Below are 13,966 nucleotides of genomic sequence, written 5' to 3'. Positions count from 1 at the left end.
GTTTTTGGAATGTGAAATTTAGGATTCTAATAAATATATAAATAAATACTTAGAAAATATAAATTAAAAAAAAAGTTTCAAACATAATTTTCGATTTTCAAAAAGAAATTTGAAAAAAAAAAAGTTTTTGAAAAAAAATTATAAAGAGTTCGAATTTGAAAAAGCATAATTCAAAAACATAAAAAAAAAATTTAATTTATTTTTATTTAAATAATGATTTATTATATATATCAATAACAAGGATATAAGAGTCTTTTGCCACGTAATGAAGAATGTACTTTTGAAAATGTCCCTTTAGTGATGGTAAAGATGAAAAGTGCTAGCTTGAAAATGGTAAACATAAAATTTATCCAACAAACATTATATATTCACTATAATTTAGATTCAAAAGAAATGAGACAAAAAAAACAAAAAAAATGAATTAAAAACAGTATCTCCATATCCTTTTTGATTATATTTATACTATATTTATAATTTATTATTTGTCAATGTTTAGTGTTATTTACTGTTTTTTTTGTCAACCGTGTTATTTACTGTTTTAATCCTAGTTTTTCATGCTTATATATATTTTAATATTTTTAATTAATTTTCATTTTTAGTTTATATAATATTTACTATTTTTGTTTTAAATATTTTATTTTGATTTTGTGATTTTGTGGATAATTATATAACTGAACAATGATACAATTATAAAAACTTTGAATTTTGTGATCTCCTTTATCTCCAACTAGGTGTTTTACTGCACTATGTGCAGCGATAAAATTTTAAATTGTATTTAAAAATAAAAATTTGTTGATATTTTAGATTTTATTTTTTTTAAACCAATCTTTTAATATAAATACTAAATACTAATTTAATTAAACATAGAATTAAGATAAAATAAATAATTTGATTTATTTAAAATTATATTTAAGTTATATTTAAAATTACAATTTAGATAGATTTTCCTTTATTTGTTTTGGTTAAGATATATTAAATTAACTTGTGTAAAGTAAAATTGATATAAATGATTATAATTATCAAAATATAAATAGATATCAAAAATAGACAATTGATACTACAATTAAAATTTTACTTTAAAAAAAAGATTGTATAAAATTATGAAAATATTATTTAATAAAAAAATTATGATTACAAAAATATATATTTAAATAATATTTCGAAATTAAAAAAAAAATTATATTTCTCTTATCGTATTATTTAATGACATATTTGAATATATTTATTTTAATGATGATTTATGAATTATTACCATATTATCAAAAGTTACCAAAAATTGAAATATTATATTAAATATAATTGTTCATATTATTTTTAACCATATGTCATGTCATCAATTTTACTATGTTATGTCATATTTTTTTGGTGAAAATAATTATAGATATGACATGTGTGAAATCACTTCACAGATGATGTCAAGTTGATTTTTACATTATTTTACACATCTTCTCGGTGTAATCCCGCTGAAGCTCAATTATTGGTGTATGAGATACCCTGTATCTGTTGTACTGTTGCGGACGAGAATCGTGTGGAGTGAAGATGGGTGTTTATAATTATTGTTATTTCTGTGATGATTTTGAAAAGGAGAATATCATAGTTCCTCACCGGAAAGAGAAAAAAATAATATATATATATATATATATAAGAAAAGAGACGGCTTCATATTTAGAAACAGAAATGTTTCATCCATCAGTGAACTCTCCCCTCAACATTGGTAATCTTCCCTTTACATCTACTTTCGTTATAAAAATCATTCATCCATCAGATTTTATTTTCCCGTCGTCCTTCTCTGTTTCGCTGAACCAAAATTGATTGGAAATTTTTTGGGGCTTTCTTGATAAGTTGGTTGAGAGCTACGAACTATACATGTTGTTTGTTTGTGACAGATGAAGAAGAATCGTTTCTGCTAAAGGAAGAAGATGAAGCAAGTAATGAAGAAGTCCTTCCTCAAATCATGAAGTTAAAACGAAGTCAATGGTGGATCTTTGTTTCTATCAGCATCTTCTTCCTCATCTCTGCTCAAGCCGTAGCTGTTCTTCTCGGTCGCTTTTACTACGACCAAGGAGGAAACAGTAAATGGATCTCCACTCTTGTCCAAACCGTTGGCTTTCCGATTCTCTATCTCCCTCTTTGTCTCCTTCCTGCTTCTCCACACACTTCTTACTGTTCCTTCAAGACTCTGGTTTGGATCTATCTTTCTCTTGGTCTGGCTATTGGTTTGGACAATCTTTTATACTCTTACGGGCTTTTGTTACTCTCTGCTTCAGCTTATTCGCTTATTTGCGGCACACAGTTGATTTTCAATGCTGTCTTCTCTTATTTAATCAATTCTGAGAAGATCACTTTTTGGACTGTCATGTCAGTATTTTTCCTTACTGTCTCTGCTCTAGTGATTGCTCTTGACGATGATTCAAACAGTCCATCCGGAGGTTCTAAGTGGATTTACGGGATTGGGTGCTTGCTTACACTTCTCGCTTCTCTCATCTACTCTCTTCAGCTTTCTCTGATGCAATTTTCATTCGAGAAGATCATCAAGAGAGAGACGTTTGCTATGGTTCTTGAAATGCAAATCTACACATCTCTGGTGGCATCTTGTGTTTCTGTTATCGGGTTGTTTGCGAGTGGGGAGTGGAAGATGTTGAGAATGGAGATGGAAGAGTTTCACAAGGGTCACGTGTCTTATGTTTTAACTCTTGTCGGGACAGCAGTTTCATGGCAATTGGGTTCTGTATCAGCTGTGGCACTTATATTTCTTGTTTCTTCGCTGTTTTCGAACCTTATCGGTACCCTCTCTCTCATTGTTACACCTCTTGCAGCACTTGTGGGGTTCGACGACAAGCTGACTGTGGCTAAGATTGCCGCAATCATCTTCGCCATCCCGGGCGTAGCTTTTTATATGTATAAGAATTATCTCGATGGCTTGAAAGTAGAAAGAGCAAGCGAATCTCTGGCTGATTGATTCTACAAGGTGTTCTATTAGTGATTATTCAGGACAAGCTTATGGTATTTATGTTGTATATATAGTTTCTGATTTTTGTCTTTGTGTATACTAGCGTTCTTAATCCAGTTAATAAGATGATGACATCAAACAATTTTTCTTGGTTTTCGAACATTGTCTTGGAAACTATTTTGTGTATTCAATCTTAAAGTGATGTGGTCCGGAGGTTCTTTCCAGAGGTCGCTTAACTTGTTGAAAGAAGGGGGGCATGCCAGGACTGAGAAAGGCAGATTAAATACGCAGCAGAGTGGTCAGGAACATCACGAGACTGAGGGCACACTCAAGTTTGGCTAAATTCATGATGTACGGATGAGACAAAAAAACTGGGAAATGTCAACTCTTAGGAATATAGTTAAACATCGTCTTATAAATAACTAGATTTTGACCCGCACATTCGTGCGGATATTTTCATTTTATGAATGTATACTTTTGATTTATTATAAACTTTTTAAGTATATAATTTTAATTTTAGTGTTTTATATTGTGAATATAAACATATTATTTTAGTAAATTGTATACATGGTAGCATCCATCATATTATTTTAGTAAATTTTATGATATAGAATATTTTTTGAATGTTATGATATTAAGTTTTTTTTTGTTATTAAATTAAGACTTCAAAATATTAGATTACTTTAATTTTTATAACATAGTTTGTTTATTCATGTTACATTTCTAGAAGTTATTCTTTATTATCTATATAATTATACCTTTTAAAAAATTTAAAACATTATCATTTTAAGTTTGCATACTTATTTTAAAATTTTATATTTTGTTAAAATTGTTTGGAAAATTACACAACTATATTTGAGGTGGGAGATTATATGATTTTCGAAATTGTTTTGTTACTAAATTAATAAATTATTTTATATAAATAATTTTAATTTCGGAAAAAATTTATACATCTCTCAGAATATGTTTATAATTAATATAAATATTAAATTTATAATTAAAACTTGACTTGTCATTAATATTTTGAATGAATAAATAAAATTTCATAGTTTTCTAATAACATATTTTTAAATAGTATTTGAACTAAAGGTTAGTTATAAACTATTATATTTTTGTATATTATTTTTGATCTATCTCCATCTCGTCTCCGTCTCTTCTCCGATCTATCTCCATCTCGTCTCCGTCCGTCTCTCTCCGTCCGTCTCTCTCCGTTCGTCTTTCTCCGTTCGTCTCTCTCCGTTTGTCTCTATTTCTCTTTGTTTCTCCTTTTCAAAAAGTCTCTGTTGTGGGTTTACTTATTCGCGATCTGATAGGGTTGAAACGTTTATCATTCTCTGTTGATAGATTCTATGATACGAGTTTTATGTTGGATGTCGATACTTATTCGCGATCTGATACGAGTTTTATGTTGTGGGTTGCACTTGTTTAGTGTCTTTCGTGGTTTCATTAATTTGCTGTTGATTTTGTTTGCGATCTGAGATGGGTTTTATGAGAGTTGAGATATGTTCAATTTACTTCATAGATTCATGGAGTTTTATGATGGGTTGAGATTTTGTTTTCTGTTGTTAGATTCTATGAGAGTTGAGATTTTGCTTGTGATTATTAATTTGTTGCTCAGTGCTGTCTTGTTCTTCCGGTATATGAGATTTAGTGAGGATATATTGCCGCTTCAGCATTGCAAAACAGTGGTTATGGTTCTTGGGTTGCTTGAGATGGTCTTTTGGTACTTGGATTATGCTAATGAGAGTTGAGATTTATGATGGGTTGAGATTTTGTTTGCTGTTGTTAGATTCTATGAGAGTTGAGATTTTGCTTGTGATTATAGCTAATAAGTTAACTCAGCTACGGTTCTGTTGTTTTGTTGATTCATTACTCGTTTGCATTCATTTAATCTTTTACTGATATTCGTACAAATTTTGTGGTTTTGTTCCACAGATACTCCACCTGAAACCATTGATCTCAAGACATACACAGTTTCTTTGATAACATTCCATCTTCTTCGACTGCCTCATTGACCTCAGGTATCTTCCTAAAACTTTATGATGGGTTTGCTTGTGATTATAGCTAATAAGTTAAGTCAGATACAGTTCTGTTGTTTTGTTGATTCATTTTACTTGTTTAACTTGGTGTTCTTTACTCGTTTGCATTCATTTAATCTTCCTAAAACTTTAGATGCCCATTAAACATTAAACATTAAACCATTTGGTGTCTCTGTGACTACTGTCTGAGTTTGTAAAAATATTAATATCTGTTCTTGGTGTTGATATTATAAACATCTCCCTGTGAGGTGAATGATAGTTTCAAACGCTTTGTTCTAGCAATTCTCTTGTCTAGTTTCATAATATTCTTTTCTGGAACCGCATTAGGGTTGCGTCTGTGATTTTTCTGAATCTCTGTGGAACCACAGTTTCCTTATTAAAGCTTCTTCATCTGATGATACTTGCGTGTTTGTTTCAGTGACTAATCTAGATTGTCACTTGTTTCAGGATGGAAACTGAAGAGGATGTTCTGAACTTAAATGAAGATGCAGACTACCTGAGTGGAGATGAGCTAATGGATGAAAATGAAGATGATGATGAAGCATTAGCAGTGGAGGATACTCTCATGAGCACAGCTGAAACCCGCAAAAAAAGAGGAGGCAAACGCAGACACTCCAGATGCTGGAAGCACTTTGCTATAATAGGAGAGAAGTATCCAGATGGTACAAATGACGTCGAGTGTAAATTCTGCAAACTCAGCTACTTCTTAAACCTGCGTAGGAGTGGAACTTCTAGTCTTCTGCGGCATATGAAGGTCTGTAGTTTGAATCCTGTCCCTAGTATACCTGGAACTGGTAGGAAGATAGATCAGCTTGTGTTTCGTGAGTTGATTGCAGTGGCTTTGATTGAGCATAACCTGCCGTTCTCCTTCGTTGAGTACAAAAAAGTCAGGGAAACACTCTATTATGCGAATCCTAGAATAGAGTTCTGGTGTAGAAATACGGCTGCTAGCAACTGTCTGAAGATATATGAGAAGGAGAAGCTGAAACTGAGACAGCAGTTGAAAGACATTCCTGGAAGGTTTTGCTTAACTACTGACTTGTGGAGAGCTCTTACAGTTGAAGGGTACATGTGTCTCACAGCTCACTACATAGATGGAAATTGGGATTTGAAGTCAAGGATCATCGACTTCTGTGCGTTTCCTCCTCCTCATACTGGTGGTGCCATAGCCATGAAGATAGTGGAATTGTTGAAAGATTGGGGGCTAGAGAAGAGAGTCTTCAGTGTCACCGTGGACAATGCTTCATCAAATGATAACATGCAGTCCATTCTCAGGAGGCAGCTTCGAAAAGATTTGGTGTGCAATGGAGAGTTCTTCCATGTTAGGTGTGTCGCTCACATTCTGAAATTGATAGTACAAGATGGATTGAGTGTTATTAGTGGCGCTTTGGAGAAAATAAGGGAGAGTGTCAAGTTTGCCAATGTGACTGAATCTAGAGAGGGGCTGTTTCAGAGTTGCGTGGAAGCAGTGGCTATTAAACCTAGAAATGGTGGTGTGTTGCCAGGGTTAGTCATGGATGTTGCAACAAGATGGAATTCCACCCATCTTATGCTAGACATAGCAATCATCTATAGAGAAGCCTTCCGCCAACTTGCTGAAGTTGAGGCATGTTATCAGTTCTGTCCAAATGAATTGGAGTGGGAGAGGGCAGAGTTGATTCGCGATTTCTTGGCTCCTTGCGCTGAGATGACCAATCTGATTTCAGGATCTTTTTATCCGACAGCTAACCTCTATTTTATGCAAGTGTGGATGATCGAGAACTGGCTGAGAGAAAATGAGTTCAGTGGGGATGAAGTAATTTGTGAGATGGTGGCTTCAATGCAGCCCAAATTTAATAAGTATTGGGAGGAGTATTCTGACATCTTAGCCATTGCTGCTGTGCTTGATCCAAGATTGAAGTTTGCATGTCTGGAGTATTGCTTCACAACTTTAGATGCATCGACAAGCAAGACAAAAGTGGATCATATTAGGAAGAAGTTGAAGAAGTTGTTTGACGTTTACAAGAAGAACACAAGGAAAAACGTGGCTGGAGCTTCTAGATCAAACGCTGCACAGACCACTTTACATGGATATGATGTAAGCTCTTTACTAACTTTGCTTGTTTCATTAAGTCTGAATGTTGTTGTATTCATTAAGGTCTGATTGTTAAAGTCTGAATGTTGCAGGGGTTTTATGCTTTCATCTCGCAGAATGTTGGTAGCAGTGGAAAATCAGCTTTGGATAAGTATCTAGAGAAACCGATTCTCGACATGCCTTCCTTGGAGAAGATGGATGTTCTCTCCTATTGTAGAGAGAATGCCAACAGGTTTAAGGAGCTCTCTGCAATGGCGTGTGATGTTCTGAGCATTCCTATAACCACGGTGGCTTCAGAATCTTCATTCAGCATTGGAAGTCGAGTTCTGAACAAGTATAGAAGCTCCCTTCTCCCTTCCAACGTTAGAGCACTGATTTGTGCAAGGAACTGGCTAAGAGGGTTTGAGTCTTTAGACAGTAAGTTCCTTGATCATTAGAATGTTCATAATGTGTTCGATAGCAATATACAATGTTATATACTGATAATCGAATTTGCTTAGGTGATGAAGTGGATTTTAAACCCTTGGAGGAAGTTGGAGAAGCAGTTAATGAAACAGGTCAAGTCTGAGTTTATGTGTAAGTTCTCATTGATCTACTTGCTTTGTGCATATTTGATTTCCGGTTAGGCAGTTGTGGAGATTATCTTTGACTAGTATGCATCTTGAACTTCCTGATTTTTTTAATCAATTATAGCTCGCATTAATCTTGTTGTTGTAGAGATTCTTGATTCTGGAATTGAGCTTGTAAGATGTATTGTATCATGTGAATGTGATGGATAGCTGATGGATCATTTCAGTGAACTAGCTAGCTGGCGATGTTAAGATGCATATGATTTCTATATTAAATTTTGATGTTAACTGATGGACCTTTGTAGGGGTTAAGGACTTGGAGGAAGATGAACTTATGGAGCTTAGAGTTATGAACTTATGGAGTTATAGTTTGTAATTTGTATGCACGTATGGAATTATAGTTTGTATAATTGTATGCACTTATGGAGTTATGCTATGTATGAACTTATGGAGTTATGGTTTGTATGCACTTATGAACTTATGGAGTTATGCTATTTTAATCTTATGAAGTTGTACTTGTATTTATAGGTTTATAGATTGAAGTTCAAAATTTTCTTAAGTGGTCCTTATTGGACTCATGGCAGCCCATGTAAATATGGGTTTTTGTGGGTCTCGTCCTTAATGGACATGGTCCTTAATGGATATGGTCACTTTCTGTCCACAAACTATAAATTGGTAAACAGATATGGGCTAATGGACATGGGCTCATCCATCTGACAGATCTACCTTCAGACTTAGAATACCAGGGTCCAATGAGACAGTCCTACCCCTCTGCCTCTTCCAGGAAATCATTGCAATATTTTATATCCTAAGACGCACCGAAGAGAGAGAAGGGAATCAGAAGCACACAGACTTTTACCTTCCAGACTTGTAGGAGGACTCCTATCCAATGTATACCAAGCCCCAAAACAAGCAAGTAGAGTAGATTAAGGTTGGAAGTGAGCTTTGGATTCTCCAGACATTCTCAGCAGGTGTGGATGTTAGCATTACGTGATACACTACGGTGTTTCTATCTAATACATCCTGCAATTAGTAAATCTAGATGGTGCTAGAGAGTGATTAGAGTAGGAATCAAATTGTATTTGATCATAATTTCCTTCTTGACTCGATAAAAACTTTATTTTTTTGATAAGACTCACAATAAACTAGATATCAGTAAACATTCCTCTAGACTTAAATTACACTGTCCCTAATGTATATCCACTCAGAGTTATGGTGAAAACTAATCATAAGTACACAGTTTAACAAGTTAGAACGATATATGTGACCAAGTTTAGTGTCGATCGATGGAAAGGAGTTAACATCGGTCGCTGCAGGTGTCGATCGATATCGACATGCTCTCATCAGTCGATTTTATAATCGTTTAATCGGATATTTGTTTTTTAAATACCTAACTAAAACACAATAATAGTAAAATCTCCCCCATACTTAAACAACACTGTCACCCGCGTTATATAATCTAAGATTGGTGGTGAAATAAACCATAAGGACAATATTAACAAATTTTCGCGAGTGTACCTGCCATTAATGTGAGTATCGATCAACACAATTAAGTGGCGATCGATACTTATGATGCTCTGTCGAGCGACACCGGTCGGTTGTCTATCGATGCAGGTACAAAACTCATCTTCCTCGTATCAATTAACTTTTATCTAATATAAATAAAACACTAAAAGTTCGTAATAAATAAATATCAGTCGATGTTCTTGCTACAGTGTAGCCCTGCTACAGTATCACAACTACAGTGATTCCTGATTTTCTGCTACAATATCAGTCGATGTTCTTGCTACAGTGTCGCTTGATTTTCTTGCTACAGTTTTGCTCGATTTTTTTGCTAGTGTCGGTCGATGTTCTTGCTACAGTATCACGCGGCGCTGCTACAGTACCGTCGTTATTGTTCACCTTTTTTGTTTTGTTAACCTGCATAAAAATAAAAACAAAAATCAGTAACAATGTAACATAAAATGAATGAAATTACCTAATAGTGGGTTGCATCCCACTCAACGCTTTGTTATAGTCATTTAGCTTGACCTTGGAGATCTGATTTTGTCCAGATGAGAATGAAAACATGCTTCAAAACAAGTCTCAATGTCTTCTTTCTGAAGCTTTATCATTCATGTGTGGAAGCCTCCTCCATATACTCTTCTCCTTTGTCTATCATCTCAGCAATTAGGAGTGCTCGAAGCTTTGCAAATAGCTGTGAGAAACATCTGTTGTGCCCTCGGATGAACACTGTCAGGATGAACACTGTTAGGATGAACAATACCCGAATGAACAGTATCGATCGACGCGAGTTGAACAGTGCCGATCGACGTCGGGTGAATAGTGTCGATCGACGCGGGGTGAATAGTATCGATCGATGCTTAGATTTCTATGCTGCCAATCGCTGCTTGGAGGGTGTCGACTGCCCTCTTAGACTTATGGATCACGCGTTCCAAATCTAGTTGCTCTACTAGTAAGAGCCATATTCCCTTGATACTTCTGGTACTCATATGTATGTACATGAAACAGAAGAAAAAAAATTATGAGTTTTCTAGAACAGTAGTAAAACCTAGACTAAATCTAACTAAACAAGATCTAATGGCGATCAAAGCTCCCCCACAACAGTGCCAAATAAGATGTCGAGTTGTAGCATTTAGGGATCAAATTCACAGAGAGCTAGGGCACACAAAAGATCTAATAGTTATATGATAAAACTAGGCTAATAATTTATTAAAGCAGTAAATATAATAAATTGCAGGGGCGAACAAGGTAGTTGTTCTTATGGGACTGAGTGTTGTTTGATGGAAAGATGGTTGCTAGACTTAGGGTTTCTTTTAGGTTATTAGAACTCTAATCTATAGAAGCTAAGGATTGATTCTAGAACTCGATATCTAATACAAAAGACAACCAGCTCTCACTGTGAGTCTAATCTATTGACTAAGTTCCATGTTTCAGTACTCGCATGTCAACACAGATCAAGTGTCGATCGATGCTATGGAATGAGTGTCGATCGATGCTTTGGTATGAGCGTCGATTGATGCTATTGTATGAGCATCGATCGCCGCTGCCTTAGGCAAGCGTTATAGATCTAATCGAATATGTTCAACTAAATTCCTAGACCAACTCTCATATGCGCCTAGGTATCTAATCCAGCAGGATTCGGGTTCCGTTAATTGATTGCACTCTCGTGCCTCTCAATTGTCCTATGATTCTAGGTTCAAGCAATAAGTCACACTCTCGAGTTTTTTCAACTACTCTAGATCCTAGTATTACAAGCTATTCTGATGTAGAGATCTTTAGATATCCTAACAATCATATAATTCAGAAATTCATTCAAAACCCTAGAAATTCCTAAACCTAGCAGGTGGATCTACTCATGCAAGATAGTTGTCACATAAATCATAGATTAATAGATCAAGAACATAAATATAAATAAAACCAAAACCATTGGAGTTCCAAGAGGACTCTGAAGGATTTCATCTCTTCTCTCCAAAACTATAACTATGAATAAAATAAAGCTTAGCCTAGCCGTCAACAATGGCTTAGAAAACACATAAATAGGGTTTTAGGTCATCCAAGGGTATTCTGGTAATTTGTGGTTGCTTATGGGCTTCAGTCGGTCATAAAATATGTTTGGCCCATATTTTGGCATCTCGGTCATAAAATATGCTTGGCCCATATTCTGGAAAGATACCAAGGGTGCACCGTCGATCAACAGTCTTTCATCTCCTCGACAGCTTCCTCTCGCGAGGCAGACTGACCACTCTTCAGTAAAACGAGCATAACATCTGCTAAAGGATGCTGATTGACCTCAAACTGGTGGAATTGGAAATCTAACTCAAAGATCTATCTTGTGGCAAAATATGGGCTTAATCTAACAATGGAAAGGTCTCCATCTATAGCTAAACATCTGACGCGTCTGTGCGGCTCTACACTCAAAAGGCTCTAAGAGACACCAAAATCACCACATTCCTCCAAATCGTCCATGAACCTGTAAACACTCTAAATAGACTATATCGTAGTAAATATATATTAAAACAATTATAAACCATTGCTAAAAGTGGGTAAAATCTATGGCCTATCAACTGTAATACTCCAAATGCACGTTCAACAACTTTTCTACACGCTTCTTGTTTCATTGCGAATATTTTTTTTAGGACTGATATACCTTGGATTTGACCCGTTTTCATCCATGGTATATAGGTGTTTTACTATATATTTATATCTATGTTTTCTACTCTTCTATGTATGTTTTCAGGTTCAGGTGCATTTCGGAGTAAAGCTATGACTTTGGAGCATTTTGGAGCTTAAAGGACATTTCATCCGAGCTGACCATGTAGAGGTCGACGAGAGGAAGAACAATCGATCGATTTGCATCAGTGCTGTCGATCGACACCAAGATATGCCTCGACCAATGAAGATTAATATCGATCGATGTACACAAGTACCATCGATCGATGTCGAGACAGTGGACACGCGACATTTTGGATCCAGCGGACTTGAAGCCCAAGTCCAAGCCAAATTACGAAAATGCCCTGACGAGTTTTTAAACAAGTAGATTATATATTGCCTAAGTGTTTTGACGGCAGAGAGAGCTTTATGTTACAGTTTTACTTTGAGAGAGAGAGAGAGAGAGAGAGAGTTTTTGAGAGAAGATCAATTGTGATTGGAGCTCCTTGTTTTCATTTCTTTTCATCTATACTATGAATTCCCATTTCTTCATTGTTATGAATTGATTTGCTATGTCTGAGTAGTTCATTTATTAGATCCAGGGTTCAGATAGGTTTGTGGGATTAGCCCCAAACTATAGATCTGCCTTGTTGTGATATCATGATAGATTTGTATTCATTGCTTGTTTTAGCCTTGCTAACTAGAACATGATCATAGGATTGCATACTCATCAAGCACCCTTGTTATCTCATCATGACATCTATCTATCATATTAGGACTGCTAGAGAGGGCTAACTGCCAATTTAGTATCTTAATAGAACATATCATACTCGCGCATAGGCCTGGCTAGAACCCGTCGATCGATGTCCTCAACTGACTATCAGTCGACTTAGGCAAAGGTGTATCGGTCGACGTCCCAATAGGACCGTCGATCGACACTCTTTCGTTGTCAACATACTAACCGTTGTAGACACGAGATCTAGCATGTTAACCAGTGAAACATGCGACAGCTGATCACTAAGTTAAGCGCTTGAGCTCTAACATATCATGCATGCAACAAATAGGCATCTATAGGTATTATAATCTCCAACACCTGAATAGTGGCACTGCATCTAATATCATTTCCAATCAAGTTACATTTACTATTTACTTCGCTTGTTACTATTGCTATTTCATTTAAACATTTACAACACTTAGAATTAATAAACACTAGATTTAATTGTTCTCTAGCTCCTTGTGGATTCGATCCCTAAGTATTACATCTGAACCTCTTTTGATGAGAGTAACACTCTTTAGGGTAATTTGAGTGGTATCAAATTTGGCGCCGTTGCCGGAGAGCTTTGATCGCGATTAGATTTAGTTTTATTGATTCTTATTCTTTTCTCTACCCCCTTTCTAACATAATATTTTTCTTGTCTTTTCAGGTGCATGCCCAGCGGTACCAGAAGCAACAAGGAGATTGTTGTTCTCAGACGATCCTGCTCATTTTAAACGCATCATCCGTAGAGGTCAACGTTCCACAACTTCGTCGTCGATCGATACTCACAACCAACCGTCGACCGACACCAGACCTTCATCGTGGATCGATCCTAATCGTTCGACAACGATCGATACCACACCGCGTACGTCAATCGATACTGTGTCGTCAAAAATGGTAAATATTATTATTCTAACACAGGACGAGAACGAAAACCTGTACGACCAGGACGGTAATCTGCATAATGCAACAGGTCAGAAAATAGACGCTTAGGGGACTGTAATCCCTGATGCTGATACTACAGGAGCTGCTCAACCTGTAGACGAGGACGCTCGATCGAAACCACTGGCCGACTACAATCGCCCAGATGAGTACTATTCCAACAGATCAGCTATTCGACTTCCGGAGATCCAGAAGCAGAATTTCGAGCTGAAGCCTCAATACTACACTCTCGTGTCGCAGATACCCTATTCTGGGTTAACGCACGAGCATCCTATGGACCATCTAGAACGGTTCGAGGATTTAATCGCTGCTATTCGGATGGAAGGAGTCCCCGAAGATTACCTACTGTGCAAGCTCTTCAGATACATGCTGAATGGAGAAGCAATGCACTGGCTTAGGCAGCAACCCACATGATCCTTAACATCCTGGGCCGACATCAAGAATGCTTTCTTACGAAAGTTCTTCGATGAGGCGCGCGCTGAG

The 13,966-nt window shown here is 36.0% G+C and overlaps 2 protein-coding genes across 3 annotated transcripts; both read left to right on the top strand.

Moving 5' to 3' along the window:
- The first annotated feature begins 1,468 nt into the window (after positions 1-1,468).
- On the top strand, positions 1,469-3,154 carry LOC103838801 (probable purine permease 13). The gene is made up of 2 exons (XM_009115251.3): positions 1,469-1,714; positions 1,887-3,154. The coding sequence occupies exons 1-2, from the start codon at positions 1,540-1,542 to the stop codon at positions 2,957-2,959; spliced, it is 1,248 nt and encodes a 415-aa protein (XP_009113499.1). The 5' UTR covers positions 1,469-1,539; the 3' UTR covers positions 2,960-3,154.
- Positions 3,155-4,142: 988 nt separating this feature from the next.
- Positions 4,143-8,117, top strand: LOC117128104 (zinc finger BED domain-containing protein DAYSLEEPER-like). Of its 2 annotated transcripts, XM_033279763.1 has the most exons (7): positions 4,143-4,160; positions 4,886-4,971; positions 5,437-5,729; positions 6,486-7,066; positions 7,156-7,480; positions 7,564-7,639; positions 7,938-8,117. In XM_033279763.1, the coding sequence occupies exons 3-6, from the start codon at positions 5,438-5,440 to the stop codon at positions 7,629-7,631; spliced, it is 1,266 nt and encodes a 421-aa protein (XP_033135654.1). In that variant the 5' UTR covers positions 4,143-4,160; positions 4,886-4,971; position 5,437; the 3' UTR covers positions 7,632-7,639; positions 7,938-8,117. The 2 variants fall into 2 exon arrangements, with proteins under 2 accessions (XP_033135654.1, XP_033135655.1); XM_033279764.1 differs by lacking the exon at positions 4,143-4,160 and having other exon boundaries at positions 4,869-4,971.
- Positions 8,118-13,966: the final 5,849 nt, after the last annotated feature.

Source organism: Brassica rapa, chromosome A09 (assembly GCF_000309985.2).
Source record: "Brassica rapa cultivar Chiifu-401-42 chromosome A09, CAAS_Brap_v3.01, whole genome shotgun sequence".
Classification (NCBI taxonomy): Eukaryota; Viridiplantae; Streptophyta; class Magnoliopsida; order Brassicales; family Brassicaceae; genus Brassica; species Brassica rapa.
This window is presented reverse-complemented; position numbering and strand designations above follow the sequence as displayed.

What these genes read in the sequence shown, in the direction of transcription:
- LOC117128104 (XM_033279763.1), top strand. Translation starts at nt 5,438, where the DNA reads ATGGAAACTGAAGAGGATGTTCTGAACTTAAATGAAGATGCAGACTAC. An exon ending in GAGTGGAACTTCTAGTCTTC is followed by an intron (nt 5,730 to 6,485) that starts TGCGGCATATGA and finishes GAAATGGTGGTG; the next exon opens with TGTTGCCAGGGTTAGTCATG. An exon ending in AGGGTTTGAGTCTTTAGACA is followed by an intron (nt 7,481 to 7,563) that starts GTAAGTTCCTTG and finishes GAATTTGCTTAG; the next exon opens with GTGATGAAGTGGATTTTAAA.
- LOC103838801 (XM_009115251.3), top strand. Translation starts at nt 1,540, where the DNA reads ATGGGTGTTTATAATTATTGTTATTTCTGTGATGATTTTGAAAAGGAG. An exon ending in GAACTCTCCCCTCAACATTG is followed by an intron (nt 1,715 to 1,886) that starts GTAATCTTCCCT and finishes TGTTTGTGACAG; the next exon opens with ATGAAGAAGAATCGTTTCTG.